General features: G+C 37.9%; 1 protein-coding gene across 1 annotated transcript in view; it reads right to left on the minus strand.

The window, feature by feature from the left end:
* Positions 1 to 4113: 4113 nt before the first annotated feature.
* The window catches only part of MTNR1A (melatonin receptor 1A), a 102964-nt gene continuing 90045 nt past the window's right edge, over positions 4114 to 17032 (minus strand). Inside the window, exon 2 of the mRNA XM_077814555.1 lies at positions 4114 to 4982. Within this exon, the coding sequence (XP_077670681.1) occupies positions 4114 to 4982 (869 nt within the window). The remainder of the gene's footprint in view (positions 4983 to 17032) is intronic.

Here is a 17032-nt window from a genome sequence, read left to right on the forward strand (position 1 = left end):
GGATGGGTTATTTGTTTCTACACAGACTGATTAGAATAGAATAGATTATTATGGATTATTGAAAGATAATCTTCTGAAACATAAAGAAAAAACAAATAACAGCTTTGTTGTTGCTTTGATGTCCATACAAAATAACACATTTTTTTGCTGTTTTTCCGTGTTGTTCCACTAGTAGCAGAGTGGAGCGAAAGAAATATTGCAATGAGCACTATAAGTAAACTATTCAAAATTAATGTACACAGCTGCAAACAATCACCGTTTAAATACTATAAACACTAACTAATATTAATGTGTTAATATTTTCTGTGCTAGTTAAAAGGAAACAGTGCTATACTTTTGTGTTATATAAAGCTTGCACTGAAAATCACCACCAATAAAATGACTGTACCAAACACAGCAATAGTGTTATTCAGGATGTGATGACACACACAGACTGACTGTTAGCACAGCCAGGATCATACAGAAAAAAGAATTTTCATAGGGAAAATTGAGACTCATTTAGCCATTGATCCTACAATGTGTTGCACCTGGGTGTATCCCTGCTCATGCCTGGATGTCCATTGGCTTCACTGAGGCTAAGTTCAAATGCAGAGGTCTATCCATGTGTAACACATTGCAGGACTGGGTCCTTAAAGAGTGAAAATCACCCCTATTCAAAGGGCCTATGCACCACTTAAGCCTCCAAAATACAGTTTAATTGGATTAAGTGGTGTAGCAGTCCTATGCTGGTCTTTTACACAGGGGTGAATTTCATCACTTTGAAGGTAAAAATATCTTTACTTATATCTTAGGGATCATCCATTTGTACAGTTCAATTGCAAGACTTGTTTGGGTAAACCCCATAACTGCCGGAGCTTAGTTCTATTTTTACTGAGAAAGAAGCATCCTATGTTCTCCAGGCATTACTTGTTGATTATAGATGGCCCAGTTCTGTGAGGTGCTGAGCAACTTCCAACAGAGGCTGTTCATCATGTTGCAAGCACCTCACAGGATCAGGCCATAAATCGTTCTAGGGAACTTAAACACTAGTACTTTGGTTTTAATTTGCAGTTGTTTTGCATTTGGAGGTGCTGTTGGTTGGGAGTGACTTTGGAAACCACTCCTAAAAACATACTATGGAATGGTCGAAAAATAAGCAGAAAAATTTGAAGAGGTCAGCAAATAATTTCCTAAAAGTTCCAGCCAGCTGGTCATCTGTGTTAATTTGGAGGCAAACAAATAGCTACAAGCAACAATACCCCCCAAAAGAGCAAGGGATTAGTCTTTTTACAATTATTGCTCTATTTAGCAGCTCATATCATCACCAACATACACAATTTCTGTAGTTTTAATATTAATATAAATCCTTCAAAATACCAGATCTGAAAAATGTTCTCAATTTTAATTACAGGCCTGTTCACCAAAATATAGACCTTTGGTATAATATATGATTTATTGTGTCTAGCAAATGAGTTTTATTATAATCAAAAATATATTTTCGCACTTGTGAATTAAAAGGGATTTTAAGTCCTCAGATAACCCACACTAATGGCTGTTTCAAGGCTTATACGTGTGTAGAAGTGATAAACATGTAAGCTTCCAGTTTGAAACGGGCAAGTGAAAAAAAACCTTTGAGAATACTACATTCACTGATGATTAGGCTACTGAAACTACTTTATCAGATTCCCCACAAAATATTACATTGTTTTAAGTGAAAATATTTGTTTTAAATAAGGCAAGACTTTTTGTAGTAATTTAAATAGTGTATTTCTTATGTGACTCATATAGGGTGGTCTTGCCTCCCTCATTATTGTGCTATAACTACACACTATAAGCAATGCCAGTACACGGCTAAGCATCCTCTAAGGATGAAATCACTGAAGGAAGCTGTGATGTACTTTATACTGTTAATCATATCACATGATGATACCACAATAGAAGAGAACTGGTTATTTACAGAGCGGTTTTGACTGCCCACACAGATCTGAATGTAAACAAAGATGAGTCAAACACCTTGATAATGCATTGACTGGCCTGTTCATCTGGACATTGTTTCATCATTAGTTAGTTAGGTTCATTACAAGCCTGAAGTGAGTGAAGGACAACAGGAGGCACCTGTTTTTAAGGTAAGAAACTGTTCAGTTGCCAAAATGTTAGTGTGGTTTCAAGTATGTATGAATGTTCTGTTTAGCTCATAATTTATATTAAGTCAAGTATACAATAATATATGCCCAAAAGACATGAGATGCTTTTAAGGCTGTCTACAGTGAAGGAATTATAGAACACAGTGAGTATTTAATGTTTTCAAAGACATCTAACATGTTGAAATCCAAATCTTTTTCTAGTGTATCATGTAATTATTTTAATGAACCAGTTTCAATATAGTATATATTTCAACATATAATAATAAAATGCTGATAAACTATTAAAACCTTTTAGTCTTGTAGAGATGGCTGGAACTGTCTTGGAAAAACTCAAGCATCAGTGATTGTGGGAAGTAAATATATTCCAGGATAGGATGGCTAATGATTAGAAAGCTATGATAGCTGAAACCCTTACAGATCTAATTCAGTGATCACTCCTTTTAATGATAATGAGAGTTAGTGAGAGAACAATCCTTGCATAGTGTTTGAAAGGATCTCAGTCCATTAACTGAAAAAGCTGAAACCTACTCTTGTAAAAAAAAAAAAAAAAATCACCAAATGAGTTCACTGTAAGTGGAGATTCACTGTGGAAGGCCAAGGCCTGCCCAGCTGCACTTCCTCCCTTCCCCACCCTCTTCATCTCTTGCCCATGCATGGAACACATCTATGGGTAGGCCACATAGGGAGTGGCTGGTCCAATACTGGGAACCATCTATTCCTTTGTCCGTCTACCACAGGGTAGTGGTGCCTTCTCTTTTCTCTTCCCTATTATTCTGGTCTGTTAATCTCTCTAGGCTTTTATACCATTTTCATCACTGGTAACTATGGATGAGGTGTTTAGATACCAACATTTCAAAAAGCTTTTTTGGACAATTTTGAGAAGCAGCCAGGGCTCTAAGGGCTTCTAGAGGTTAGAACAGGGTCACAGGCTCGTTTTGGGAAGCAGTAAGTGAATCTGATATGCTTATCTCAATTCTCCAGGCTTCATGTGGTTGAGAGTTCAGCTAAGCAGTCAGAACCCATGGAGGCCCTGTCACTCCCCAAAACAAACTCCCATTCCCCTCAGGTGCCCTCATAAGTGCATTTGGCTTCTTGGTCCAGGCCTGGCAATTCCCGCTGCCACCCATAGGTCACAGAGGAGCAACAGGCACTTCTCTCTACTATCTCCAGAGGATATCTGCCCCATTCTCTCCTTTTGGGTGGCTTCCAAGCTTCTCCCATTGTATTTCTCCTGGACATTAGGGAAGTTGGAAGTTCCCATACCTCAAAATCCCCCCATGTTCTTTGAGTTCCTGCTGAACCCATGTGTACTCCCTGCCATCCCCCAGCATGCCCCTAGCTGTTCTATAGGCCCTTGTAGCTTTTGAGATAATCAGACATGCATATTTTTCCTCCTAAAAACAATTTTAAAGAGGAGAACTAAACAAGGGCTGTGTAGTTACCTGAAAGGAGTGGTAAGGCTTATTTGCCACAAAGTTATGACTACTCTAGGAACTTAAATATATAGACTGAGATTCTTAGTGAAACATTTCAAGTATTTTCCCTCCTCTTTTCATGTTCCCGCACACTGGAATAAATAGCTCCCATTTTTCCTTTAACAGAAGTTGTTAAGGGTGTCAAGATCAGTACCATAACCTGCCTTGCAATTTAGGGAGTCCAGATTGATGCTTTTTCAAACAGCCAGTTAATATGGCAGTTCAGTTCCCATCCATCTTCAGTTATCGATGTTAAACAGAAAATTTTAAAAAATTCTGTAACCCTGTAATACCTTAAGCATATAAGTCAGTCGTTATTTGAAAGACATATTGTACAACAGGAGGCTCTTTATGTCAAGGCTGTGTTACTTTGGCTCACAAATACTGTACACAGAACATTGTCCAAGTACCTTTCATATAGGACTAGTATTTCGGTACAGCACTTCAACTGTGTAGCTAATAAAACAGAACTAGTGTTTGAATGTTGTAGATTGGCAATGGTGAGGATCCCAATTTCACACTGAGTCTACCTTCACTTGATTGTTGTTTGTAATCAGTGGTGAGGGTTTGGTTTTCATTCTATCTGCTGCATCATTAGAACTATCCTGAAAGAAAACCTTTGCTGTACAAATTGTGACAATAATTCTCTTGTATTCTCGTCTGAAATTCTGGTTCAGAAGTCCATATATGATAGCATTAAGGCAGCTGTTGAAATATGCCATGTAGTAACTGGATACAAACAACCACTCTGGAATCCTGGGGATTATTGTGTCTGGGTCGACAGCCACAGCCAGGCCTATGAAATTCAAAGGAGCCCAGCAGATCGCAAACAGTACAAATACCACAAACATAGTGACAAAGTTCCTAAAGTCATGTGGCTTCAGCCTGGGCTTGTTGTCAGGTTTAACCCTTCGCCTTACCTGAATAACAAGGATCCATATTCTCAAGTAACAGAAAGTAACTATGCCTATGGGAAGCATGAAATGGAAAAACACCACTGCTATTGTATACGGTGAGCTCACAGATTGTGCAAATGTGCACGAGTAGATTCGTGGATCATATTGTAGAGATCCAACAAACAGATTAGGAACAATAGCAACAAATGTCAGGATCCAGATGAGAATGACGTAGCACAGAGAATTCTTGTCACTATACAGCTTGTCATACTTGAGGCTGTGGCAGATGTAGCAATATCGATTAATAGCAATGCCTGTAATGTTGAATATTGATCCAATGACACTTAGGCCCATCAGGAAACCACTAATTTGGCAGTGGAGGTAGCCCAGATTCCATCCATTATGAAATACAGATGTCAGGACCAGTGGGTATGGGTAGATCGCCACTACCAAGTCTGCAATGGCCAGGCTTACAACAAATATATTTCCTGCAAAATAAATATGAAAAAAATATTTATTTCTCTTTTTTCTTTTGTTCTTTCTTCCTTTGTGTGTTTCCAGATTTTTAACAGCCAGTCTCAGAGGAAAACTCTACTTTCTATTAACCCCAAACTTTATCTTCATGTATCAGAAATAAGACACTTATTTTTCTTTAAAGAGGAAATGGTTCAATTCTAAGGTGTACTTTTAAAACAAAGATTTTATTGGGTTTAGTTACCACAAAACTTCTATTTTTATTATGTCATTTACTTGGTTTCTCCTAATCACACAGATCCAGAATTCATGTCTTATTAAAACAGACTCTCTTGAAAAATGAGCATAAATAATATGACGATGAATATGGTGCCATTTAAAACTCTCTTTTCACATTTAACTCCATTGCTTTTCCTTAAATTATCCCCAAACTTTTCTACTTCTGAAACTTAAATCTGTTTTCCTGTTTGTATCTCAAGCCTTTATTGGGTTATATTACCTTAATAAATTTTAAAGACTCCAGCTACAATACTGCAATTGTATTAATAGTTAGAGACAACATCCTTCTGGTATTTTTCAAGGAAAGAGTTTCTAAAACCCTAAAAAAAAAACCCCAAATCCCAATTTTTTCATCCTGTTTTTAAAATCATCTAGGGCTGACAAAGATAGTTTAAAGATCTTCAGCATGGAACACTGATGCCACGCACTCTTACTCCTTCTTCCTGATTGCTCTACCTAAAGGTAAGCACAGCAGATGCAGCAGCAAAGAGAACTTGCTGAAAAGATACTAAAAGAAAAGGAGTACTTGTGGCACCTTAGAGACTAATCAATTTATTTGAGCATAAGCTTTCATGAGCTACAGCTCACTTCATCGGATGCATCATGAAAGCTTGTGCTCAAATAAATGTGTTAGTCTCTAAGGTGCCACAAGTACTCCTTTTCTTCTTGCAAATACAGAGTAACACGGCTGCTACTCTGAAATCTGAAAAGGTATTGCTGACTTTTTAATGGGCTTTGGATAGGGCCCTCAATCAAGCAGGTAAATCAGAATCAATCTATTTTAGACTGTAGCATCTGAGCACCTCATAATCCTTCAAGTATTTTACAAATGTATGAGTTTATGTTCAATTAGTTTATCCTCATGCGTTTTTAAAACACTAGTCAATCTACATGTTTATTTGCCTCTATATTGCAAGCACGAAGATTATTATTCTCATGAGACATTTACGTCATATACTGTAGGTCACATGTGAGGTCTTATTGCACATATAGAGACTATCTTTCCTCTAGAGTGCTCAATCCCTGGTCTATTGAGCACTCACAGAACTCTTAGTTCTGCTAATCCCAAAGGAATAGTGTACACCAGGTTGTAAAATTCCACTTGGGATCACCACTTTACTTAACACACAATGCTTAGATATAGTGAAAACAATAAGTTTATTATCAAACAGAAATTCAAGTGATAGAGAGTGAGAATATTGGTAACAAATGGTTGTATATAAAACAAAATCATAACATGTTTTCTAGAGACTAACAAAACAGCTTACCCCAAGTCCTTTCCACAGTGTTTTCAACTAATTTAGTTGAGACCTTTGCTCCTGAGATCAAGTCCACTGGCAGCTTGTCTTCACAGACTGAAGTAATCACTGGGGGTTCCTCTGCACCTCCTAGATATAGTCTCTCAAACCATTGTTTTAGTTTGAGATCAGGATATCATTCTGCACAGCTCATTTTTTCCTGTGTGCTTTTTTCATTGATTTCACATCCCTGCATTAGCATTTGACTCAGTATGTAAATGTGTCTCCACTGTAAAGCTTACAATACTTCACTTTCATGTAGCCAGACAGCTAAACATTTCTTACTTCCTGTCTGGTGGAACCATTCTAAAACATGTCACCTTATATGCTTTAAGAACATAATTTGTGTACATACATACACAACTCTTTAAATATCACCTGTACATACATCGCTCAATCATTGAGATGACCAGTATGACACAGGCTTTCATTAGAGACCTTACTTGGCACTCTTTCGTCAACTAGAATGTAAATTCCGGACCAGGGGATCCCTGTAACCCTAATGCACTGCTAGCAGGTGGTATCAAGAGGTCCCTACAATAATAGGTGTTCATTGTCCAGAATATTATACAATGTAGGGAAGCATGAAAAAGAAAAGCCCTGTAGAAGCTGGAAAGCTTGTCTCTTTCACGAACAGAAGTTGGTCCAATAAAACATATCACCTCATCCATCTTGTCTCTCTGGGACCAACACCTCTACAATCACAGTGCAAATTAAAAACAATGACAAGCAAAACATGGAACCAAAATTCAGATAAAAGAATTGTGGACAGATTATTGATTATAAGGGATGAAATCATGGCATCATGGAAGTTAATGGGTATTGGCTATTGACTTCAACGAGGCAAGGATATTTTTTAAAACAACCCAACATATTCTCTCTTATCTTTCTATATTTTTTTTTAAAAAAGCCAACTTACTAAAAGCAGATTTTTTGGGACAATGTTTTATTCAAGTTTTTCAGCATACTGTTAAATTATAGCACCATACTGTTAAATTATAACTGAAAATCAGCTTTAAAATGAAAATACCAATGCAGTATCAAGCCCTTTGCACTGCTGCAATTCTCAACATTGTGCTCCACTTCTTTTAATATAATTACATTAATTAAAACATGGAAAAAAGCATTTTCTCCTGCTAATCCCATGCTTTAAGTGTTCATAGGGAAATACTAAATCTCAAGACACATGCAAAGATGCAGAAACATGGAAATATTTGGCTCAGAATAGTATGTATTTTTTTGTATTTTAATTTTATTCAATGCAGGCACATGATGCCCATTAACTGTTCCTACTAACAGAAGCTGGGATAAATGGCCTTATTTAAAAGATTAAGATATACTGGTTTTTATAAGTTTTGTACCTAGTTTTCTAGATGCCTTTCTCCTGTTGATTTGTGAAATTGTTTCCTCTTTTTGACTGAGGGTCTAATGCCATCCTAGAGTCTGCTTGTGATGAAGCCTGTGGCAGAGGTCCTATTAATTTCAGCGGCAGCATGAAAGGAGGAAGTTTGAATAGAAACAGAAGGAAAATATAAAATCCATTCCCTCTGTTGGTCTTTGCTCACAAAATCTGTCCATGACCCACTGGAAGATTGTTTGCAGAATGCTGTAAATGTGTAAATTCAACACTATATAAATTACAGGTGGGGCTGAGTCACTTCCTATTATAAGGCTCTGTTTCATTTGCCCATAGCTTTGCCAAATTTTAACTATTTGGGCTGAAATTTTCCATGCTGGTTTCTTCTGCAGGCTGATTTTTTTTCCCCAAAAACTTTCAGCCACAATGGTTCAGCCACTTCCAAGAACAAGACGAGGGAAAAATAACTGGTTTGCCCATATTGAAAAACTTTGATCTTTTCTATGAAAAAAATGTGCTAGCATCCCCAGACTTTAGAGCTGGGGCTTGACATTTGGCAGCAGGGGGGACTTCTGTGTCAAGGATTTGCTTTTTGCTTTCCTTGTGAAAATCAGTCCAAATTTGCCCAAATTACAGGCTCTTGAAAAATCAGTTTGCATGGTCTCAGTAGAACATGCGTAGATTTTTAGTTGTTAAATCCCCAAAAGGTTCTGTCCACACTGGGCAGGATCCAGGGGCTGAGCAGAATTCTGCCTATAACTGCAGCTCTGGTCTCCTGTAGGCTGGGCTGAGGTCTGGCACCAGACCTGAGAGCAAGGAGCTTGTCAACTTGTGCTGATTTGAATCCAGAATTCACAAGAGCTAGACTTCATGGGGGCAGAAGCCAGAGGGGAGTCTGGGCAAGGAGGCTGGTGGGAGGGGAGAGAACGCTGTGCAGTAAATAAGCCCTGTGGCTACACTTCGAACAAATGCTGAGAAAACAAAATATTAAATAGCTGTTCATTAATTGAGCACCTTCCATTCTGTGCACTGAATGAGCAGGGGGTTCTGTGGAAAAAATAGTACGCCATCATGTAATTAAAGACTGTATTGCAATGCATAGACACAAGGGGAGTGAATTAAGGTTTCACATGCAGTCTGAATTCTGGTATTTCCTAACTTTTGAGGGCTTGACTTTGCAACCTTAATAATGTTCTTTAAACTTGTAAAGAAGTGTGGAGAAAGCTGAGCTGGTCTGACTATAGTCAGTAGGCTCTGCTTTTAGATACAGTCCAAAGAAATGCTCCAAAAAATATTGGCATTGCTGTGAATGCGGAAGAAACCTGTAAAAAGAAAAGGAGTACTTGTGGCACCTTAGAGACTAACCAATTTATTTGAGCATGAGCTTTCGTGAGCTACAGCTCACTTCATCAGATACATACCGTGGAAACTGCAGCAGACTTTATATATACACAGAGAATATGAAACAATACCTCCTCCCACCCCACTGTCCTGCTGGTAATAGCTTATCTAAAGTAATTGTCAGGTTAGGCCATTTCCAGCACAAATCCAGGTTTTCTCACCCTCCACGCCCCCACACAAATTCACTCTCCTGCTGGTGATAGCCCATCCAAAGTGACAACTCTTTACACAATGTGCATGATAATGAAGCTGTGTGACTGCTCATGCACAGTACATGTTCAATATCAGACCATTCTGCCATCTTACAATTTTTACAAAAGATAACAAATGATCCACACAATTCCACTTTCCCCAAAGGGAAACACCGCATAAAATGAATGGAATAAATGTGACACAGGGAAGTTGTAGGAAAGACTCATACTATTAATTTTCATGATGCCATTGCCAAAATAGATGGAGAAGCAGCACAGAAGATCCACAGGCTGTTGTACTGGCAGTAATTGATATCTGTGTAACACATTGTATTTTGTATGCTCGTAATGATCCCATAGACTCTGTATTTGGGCTTGATCCTTTAGCACTGAAGGTAATCAGATTTTTGCCTGTGACTGGAATGGAATCTAGCCCAATATGACTAGAACCAATAAAGGAAGAAATTGCCAATGTCAAACCTCAGACTTAACGTTCAGGGAACTCAGCACCATGCAGCCACATTACCAGGGGAAAGAAGCCCAAATTCTGCCCTCAGTTTTGCTGATACAACTGAGAGCAGACTTTGGCCTGGAGACCTGAGCTCCCCAAATGTCAAGAGGCAGGTATTGGCAGGGGCAGAGTTGACTTTCTCTCTGCTGGAAGGAGTGGTAAGAATAAGAAATTTTGGAGGTTTTAGATCTATGATGCAAAATAACTAAATTTTATAAGGTTGGTGAGTCCTATTTAAGATTTTGGGATTATGGAAAAACTTTAATTGAGTAGTAGAGTGGGAGGACTGGAGATCTTATTTTAGTGGCAACAGTGATAAGGGATTACTATTATTTTTCAACACATTTATTTAGACTAACATTTTTTAGTTTGCTGTTTCTACTCTTCACTTTCTTATGCTAACTTTTTATTCTTCACCCAAAGAATAAAATTATTTTATTACTAAATTTATTTTCAGGTGGCTTCATGGTCTAGCCATGTTGTTAATCCTTAGTGAACACAGCAATCTGGTTTCTGACTTTCAGGGACCACTTTTGGCCCCTATGAAATTTGGCTATGAGAAACAAGCAAACAAATAGCCAGCACAAGCAAAGCAGCAATAACTTAAATATGAATAGAAACAAAAAATCTAGAATCATCTCAATGAAGAAGAAAAGAAAAACAGGCAAGTAATTATTTTACATGTATAGAACAGCAGAACGTTCACACTTTGTCAACAGCCACAAATTATTCTATGCTAGAAAGAGGGAAAATATTTTCCACCTAAATAGATAGATCAAATCAAACATCTGCATTCCCCCCTAAAAAGTTATTAAACACCTGTAATTGATCTTCTCCCTTTCAATCTTCTTTACACCTAAACCCCTATGCTTACATTGGGGTTTAGGAAAAAAATATTTTCCTGAAAAAAGACCAGTTTGCATCATTAACATAATTTAATGACATATTTAGTATTTGTATTGTATTAATAGCTAGAGGCTCCAACTCTAACGAGATACAAGACTCCATTCCCAATATCTTCTAAACCTGTGTGATGTGTATGCATGTTTAACATATTATCTGTAACCTTCTTCTAGCTTCTTGCTTAGGGACCTCCCACACCCATCTGTTGTTTACTGGGTATCCAGGAGCCACAAATACAGACTGTACTGCATTCAGGTAAATAATGCGTTCTCTTTCTTTTAATGGACTGTTCACATCTCATATTCACCTAGGTCTGATGGGACCCAAGCATGTTTTTACATTTTTCTAACTTTGAGACATTTTTTCAACCTTTCCTTTTTTACCATAAGTGTTTATTTTGAGGCAGGACCTGATCCTATGGCCACTGAAGTCAATGGGAGTCTTTCAATTGACTTTAATAAGAGCTGGAGCAGGCCCTTAGTGCTTACTTATTAATTCCCCACTCCCTAATGATAGTGGTATGTAACATTTACAATCAAGGGTCAATTATGAAGTCAAATATAGTTTCTGATTAGAATGTCTATGCAATTCCTAACTGCTTTTTTATCACCTCTCAAATATGCCCAGATGTGAATGTCGAAGCACTAGCTTCTGATCTTGATGTAACTAATTATAGGCTAGGCTTAATTATTGGGAGTTTTTTTTCTATAAATGTAGGTCAAATTCTCTAGAGGTATAACTTGTTCAAAATGCTTCACTGCCAGGATTCTTAGGACTTGGTACTCTTATCAGCATATCTTCATAGTAAAGCACCTTGAATTCTTCTAGTGACATCTTATAAGATTTCTGGTAACTGCTAAAATTTCTACTGGTTATGTCCAGGGGTCTCTCATTGTATTTTATCATTTTAATCATAAAACTATATTTTCCCTTTAGTCTAGATATTTTCTCATTTAGTGCTATAAAATGCACAGGCTCAAAAGATAAACCCAAAGTTGTGCATTATTAGATAGACATAAACAACTAATTCAACATTATGCTCACCGAACACGTGTGCAGCAAAGAAGGGAAAGAGTCAAACATTGGGCTCCATAGTCATAAAACCAAAAATACAAACATGCTGATATTCTGTAAAAAACTAGCAACACTTTAATAAACTAGCAATCCTACTACAGAGCAACACAATGCTAGGAGTGACCACAGTTCCAGATTACAGTACGTCACAGGGAAACCAGAAAGTACTGGTCTAGATTGTATGGAAAACAAGACTAGAAAGCTAAAAACAATACAAAGTGAATTCACCTTTACTTTTGCAGAACAGGCCATGAGCTACTTTCCTTTGGATGCCATTTTTGTTTTGTAAAATAGAATGGTGCATAGTCTTAGGAAGCATATCATGCTGCCATTTTCCCTGTGACCACACTGTTTTGTGGGGTCAGTGTCCCCTTTTGGTTTGCACATAACGGCATTCAAAAGGATTAGACCAATCATGAACAGGCTATCTTTATACTGTGTGACAAGGGATGCCCTAAATGTTCCTTCAATTTTAAAATGTGTTAATTAATAACTGCTCTCCAGTGGTTTTCTAAGTGTCCAGTGCTAGTTAACTAACCTAGTCTTCTTTGCATTCCTGGTCCTGTAAACAAGTAATTTACAAAATGCTCCATTTACTTTCAAGGTATCAATATGTTTGTTACTTGGTACAACTATGATGGGCTGTTAGAAATCAGCTACAGTCTCTGATATAGTTATTTCCTACACAGTAGGGGGATGATCCTGCATTCCATGTGCCCACTGATATCCCCCCACAAACAATTAGTTGATATAGGGTGTTCAAGGAAAGCAGGATCAGCTCCAGTCCAGTATCCTCCTGGTGGCAATGCAGAATGTGAAAACTGGTACATCTAAGTAGCTAAGTATCTCATTTGGAATTCCACAAGGGTTAAAGTGCCCCAAAAGTATTATATGGAGAGGAATAGCCTGCAAGTTAAGTCAATTACCATTTCTTCCCTTCAGGGTTACTTCTCAGCCACCATTTCAAAGCCAAGTAAGTTTGCTTAGATTGTTTGCACAGACAGTCCCCAGTTTCACTGAAGTACAGGTCCTAGAGGATTAAGAAACTAATGGTCTATACAACTCTGCATCAAAATGGTAAAAAACCATTGAAAAGAAATGCAGAAATAAATATTGTATAAACTCCAGTTACTCTTGGGAACTTCATTCATTTTACAGATCATAATATCAGCTCCCTTAGATGTGAAATGCCTATTTTTAAAATCAAGACTCTATTTCTAAACCTGGCTTGCATCAAAAATTCCACGTGCATATTCAATTTTAATTGCGTGACGGAGGCCTTTGGGGTTTACTCCTGATTAACAAATTAAATCTGGTACCGCAGGTGGTCATGCAAGAGGATGTGAATGGCTTTAAGCCCAGTGTGTATATTTCAGCATCAAACACGTGCATGAAAACATCTCTCTCTAATTTTCTTTTTAATCTGAAAAGAGGCCTCACATTACATTAGGGCTTCATTGTTATAATTGTTATACAATTTCTCATAATAGAAACAATGTTCAGAAGGGCATGAAAAATCCAGTATTGTGATCCTTGACCTTTCAGGCACATCTCCTCTTGTCATAGAAATATCACCTAGTGACGGCTAACCAAGCCTAATGTGTAATTATTACAACCATAGAATTTGACACATCCATAATGTCAGGCAGGAAGCTTGTTAGCACTCAGTAGACAGTATTAAATATTTACACTTCCACTCATTTATAACAAGTCTAGTAAGGCAAATATTTTGAATACCACAGTACAGCTCAGATTCTGGAAAGAGCTGAGTCTCTTCAGCTCCTATTGAAGTCAATGGGAACTCAGGGTGCTCAGGACTGGACCCCAGGTGAGCAGAAACAATATACTATACGTGAGAGATGAGAAAGAATAGATACATAGCTAGTGTTGCATATAGGAAAGATCATAATACTGTGTTTAGATTATACTTAATTGTATACTGCAGAACAGAGTTATCATACACAATCTTCCAAAGAAGCAACAGCAACAAATTGATTTGAAATGCCTGCTCATCCTCTAGCCAAGGATATTATATGCAAATTAGAGTGGTTGGAGGAGAGCAACAATAGGGACTCCCACAATACAGGGAATAAAATATTAGGGATCAGTTCCAGATTGGCCTTGGCCAAATAGGTTGTGCATATGAAGAAGAGTGACTAGTAAAACAAGTTTGCAAATAAAGGATAACGTTTACAACAATGGTGCCTAAAGTTAGGTTCAAAGGTCCATATTTAGGTTCTTAAATAAGTTGCCCAATTTCCAAAAGTGCTGAGCAGCCAGCAGCTCCCTTTGACTTGTACAGAAAAACACATGTGAAATGCTGATCTTGAGGACAGCATCTCTGAATTAGAGCTAGTGAACAGGGAAGATTTCTGCAAACAGTTTTGCAAAAATTTGTTCCTATTTTTCATAAAAATTTACAAAATTCAAAATTTTTTGACCAGCTCTACTCTAAATACTAAAACCTGTATAAACAGAGTTCCTATTATACTAGTAAAAAGAACAGGAGTACTTGTGGCACCTTAGAGACTAACGAATTTATTTGAGCATAAGCTTATGTGAGCTACAGCTCACTTCATCGGATGTAACTCACGAAAGCTTATGCTCAAATAAATGTGTTAGTCTCTAAGCTGCCACAAGTCCTCCTTTTCTTTTTGCGGATACAGACTAACACGGCTGCTACTCTGAAACCTGCTATTATACTAGTATTCTAGGTTCTTGTGGGCTGCAGAGAACCGAAAACTGTCACCCAATTTTACATTCCTGGGTAACATATGCTTAAGGACACTTCTCATTCTGATGTCTGTATTGTTCTTCTAACACAGACCTCACTTGGTGAAAATGATCAAACCATACTGGAGTTGGGAGAACATGGAAAAACCCAATTGGGAACCTGGGCAAAAACCAAATGTAAATAAATGCTTGCTTACTTAACCTTTTCCATGCCTTAGTTGACATACAGCGCATTAGTCAAACACAACGTAGGCTATTATTATTATTTTGAATGTATTTATGGGGCAACAATATAATGCAGTTGATGCTTTACATAAAAAATAAGACACTATCTATCCTAAGTAGCTTACAGTCTACTTCACTTGTAGACAAAACAGATCACACCCAAATACTACGTAGTGTACCAAATGATTTTGGAAGGGTTTAAGTATCTAGCAGTGGTCAGCTTTATAGGCTTTGTACAAATGCATTTTCAAGAAGGATTTGAAGGAGAAAAGGGTAGGTTATCTGGGCTACTGAAAATAAACAAAACCTCTGTGCACATAATCATTCTGTTTTTAAAAATTTATCATGCCATAACAAATATTTTGGCTTGATCGTCCAATAGATGTGGCTTGATGTTGGTGTACAAGGTTTTTTGCTTAAAAAAGCAGCATCAAATCCATATAAGAAATATTCTCTAGCTTTTTAATTCTGGGGTGGAAAATCTGTTGCATTAAATTAAAACTGAGGTATAATAATCAATAGATTTTTAATGCGTTGGAAGCTATTGAAGAAAGTCACACTAATTAACTAAACAAGTACATTTCTAAAATCTTCCTATGCCAACAATTGAGATTGGCTAACAATCCATTACCATTGTTTGCATACCTGCAATAACCATTGAAAAAAACTGATTACTATTTAATCATTATTTTACAAATATTTGAAGTACTGTATGCTAAATAAAACTTAGTATCTTCTATGATAATCAAAATCAATATAATTTATCGTATCACAATGATAATCTGAACCATTCATTTTATAAAATGGGTAGAGAATTTCACAGCTGTACAGATTAACAGACGTTTCAGGTTTGTCAATAAAGTGTAAAAATCCTACATTACCAAGGCGTTCCTATGTTTTAGCCCTCTCCCAAGGTCGTATGATCTCCTTTGATGCATGGTACGGAAGAGATCGAACAAGCTCAAATAATAAGCAAAATGAGGCCAGTAAAAACAGTGTGGGAAGCCGTATTAACTGCTGGCCCCCTGAGAGGGTGAAGGCACATATACATCTCACTCTTGGATCAAAGGACCTAATCCTTACGCAGAATTATCACTGGCTAAACCTGAGGAGTGTCTGGCACCAATCCAATAGTGTGTTCAGGATTAATGCTGTTGATGCATTCTGTGGCTTCCACACCCACCCCCTCACTGGGGATTGAGGGATAGGGTGAACCACAGAGAAGCCCCAACGGCAGCACAGCTTGTGTATGAGCCATGTTGTCATGAGGGTTGGGACTGGAGTCCAAAGCAAACACCATGGCATGCAGGCAGATTGCCTGAGTTCTGTGGTACTGGTTTTGGCTCTCAGGGCATCTGCCAGGATGGGAATTCTTTATGGATCCCTGGGCAAAGAGTGGTTAGGAGGTACCACCGTTTGTCCTCTTCAAATGTCCACTAGCCTCTCCTCCTGAGAGAGAAATGCATCAGAAACTGAATGGATTTACCTGAGTAACTTATCCACTTTCACAAAATGGATTTATATTGATCATTTCCACCTTTCATTTCTATCATCCATTTACAAAAAATTCCTACAGACCAGCCTGTGCTCCAGTGCTATTTCTTTGCCTAGATGTTTCAAAACACTGGTGTTGTTATCGCAATTGTAGAAACTGTATGCAACTGCTTCGAATAACAATACTACTTAGTGCTACACACTGCTGCACTGGACCACTGCAGAAAAGTGAAGTGTAAGGAGATAAGCCTAGAGTAAAGTCCAAGCAAAGGGAGGGAAAGGAAATGAGGGTGGGGCCACAGACTAAAAGAAAGCAAAAGGAAAAGGCAGGGTATGACAGATAGAGAGAGACCCCTGAACATTATTATTATATTTGTATTGTCATAGAGCCCAGCCAGGATCGTGCCCCCCCCCCCCCCGGCGCGTGCTAGGTGCTGTACAAAAAATAGGAAGAAATGGCCTCTTTTCCTGAGACCTTACAATCTAATTCGCAGCATGACAAAAGTTAACAGACAACGGGGGCGGGGTAGAAAGGGTGATGGTAAAGATAATACCAATCATACAGTTACCGAGATTGCTATGTGGAGTTACAGCCATG

This window comes from Eretmochelys imbricata, chromosome 4 (assembly GCF_965152235.1).
Source record: "Eretmochelys imbricata isolate rEreImb1 chromosome 4, rEreImb1.hap1, whole genome shotgun sequence".
Classification (NCBI taxonomy): Eukaryota; Metazoa; Chordata; order Testudines; family Cheloniidae; genus Eretmochelys; species Eretmochelys imbricata.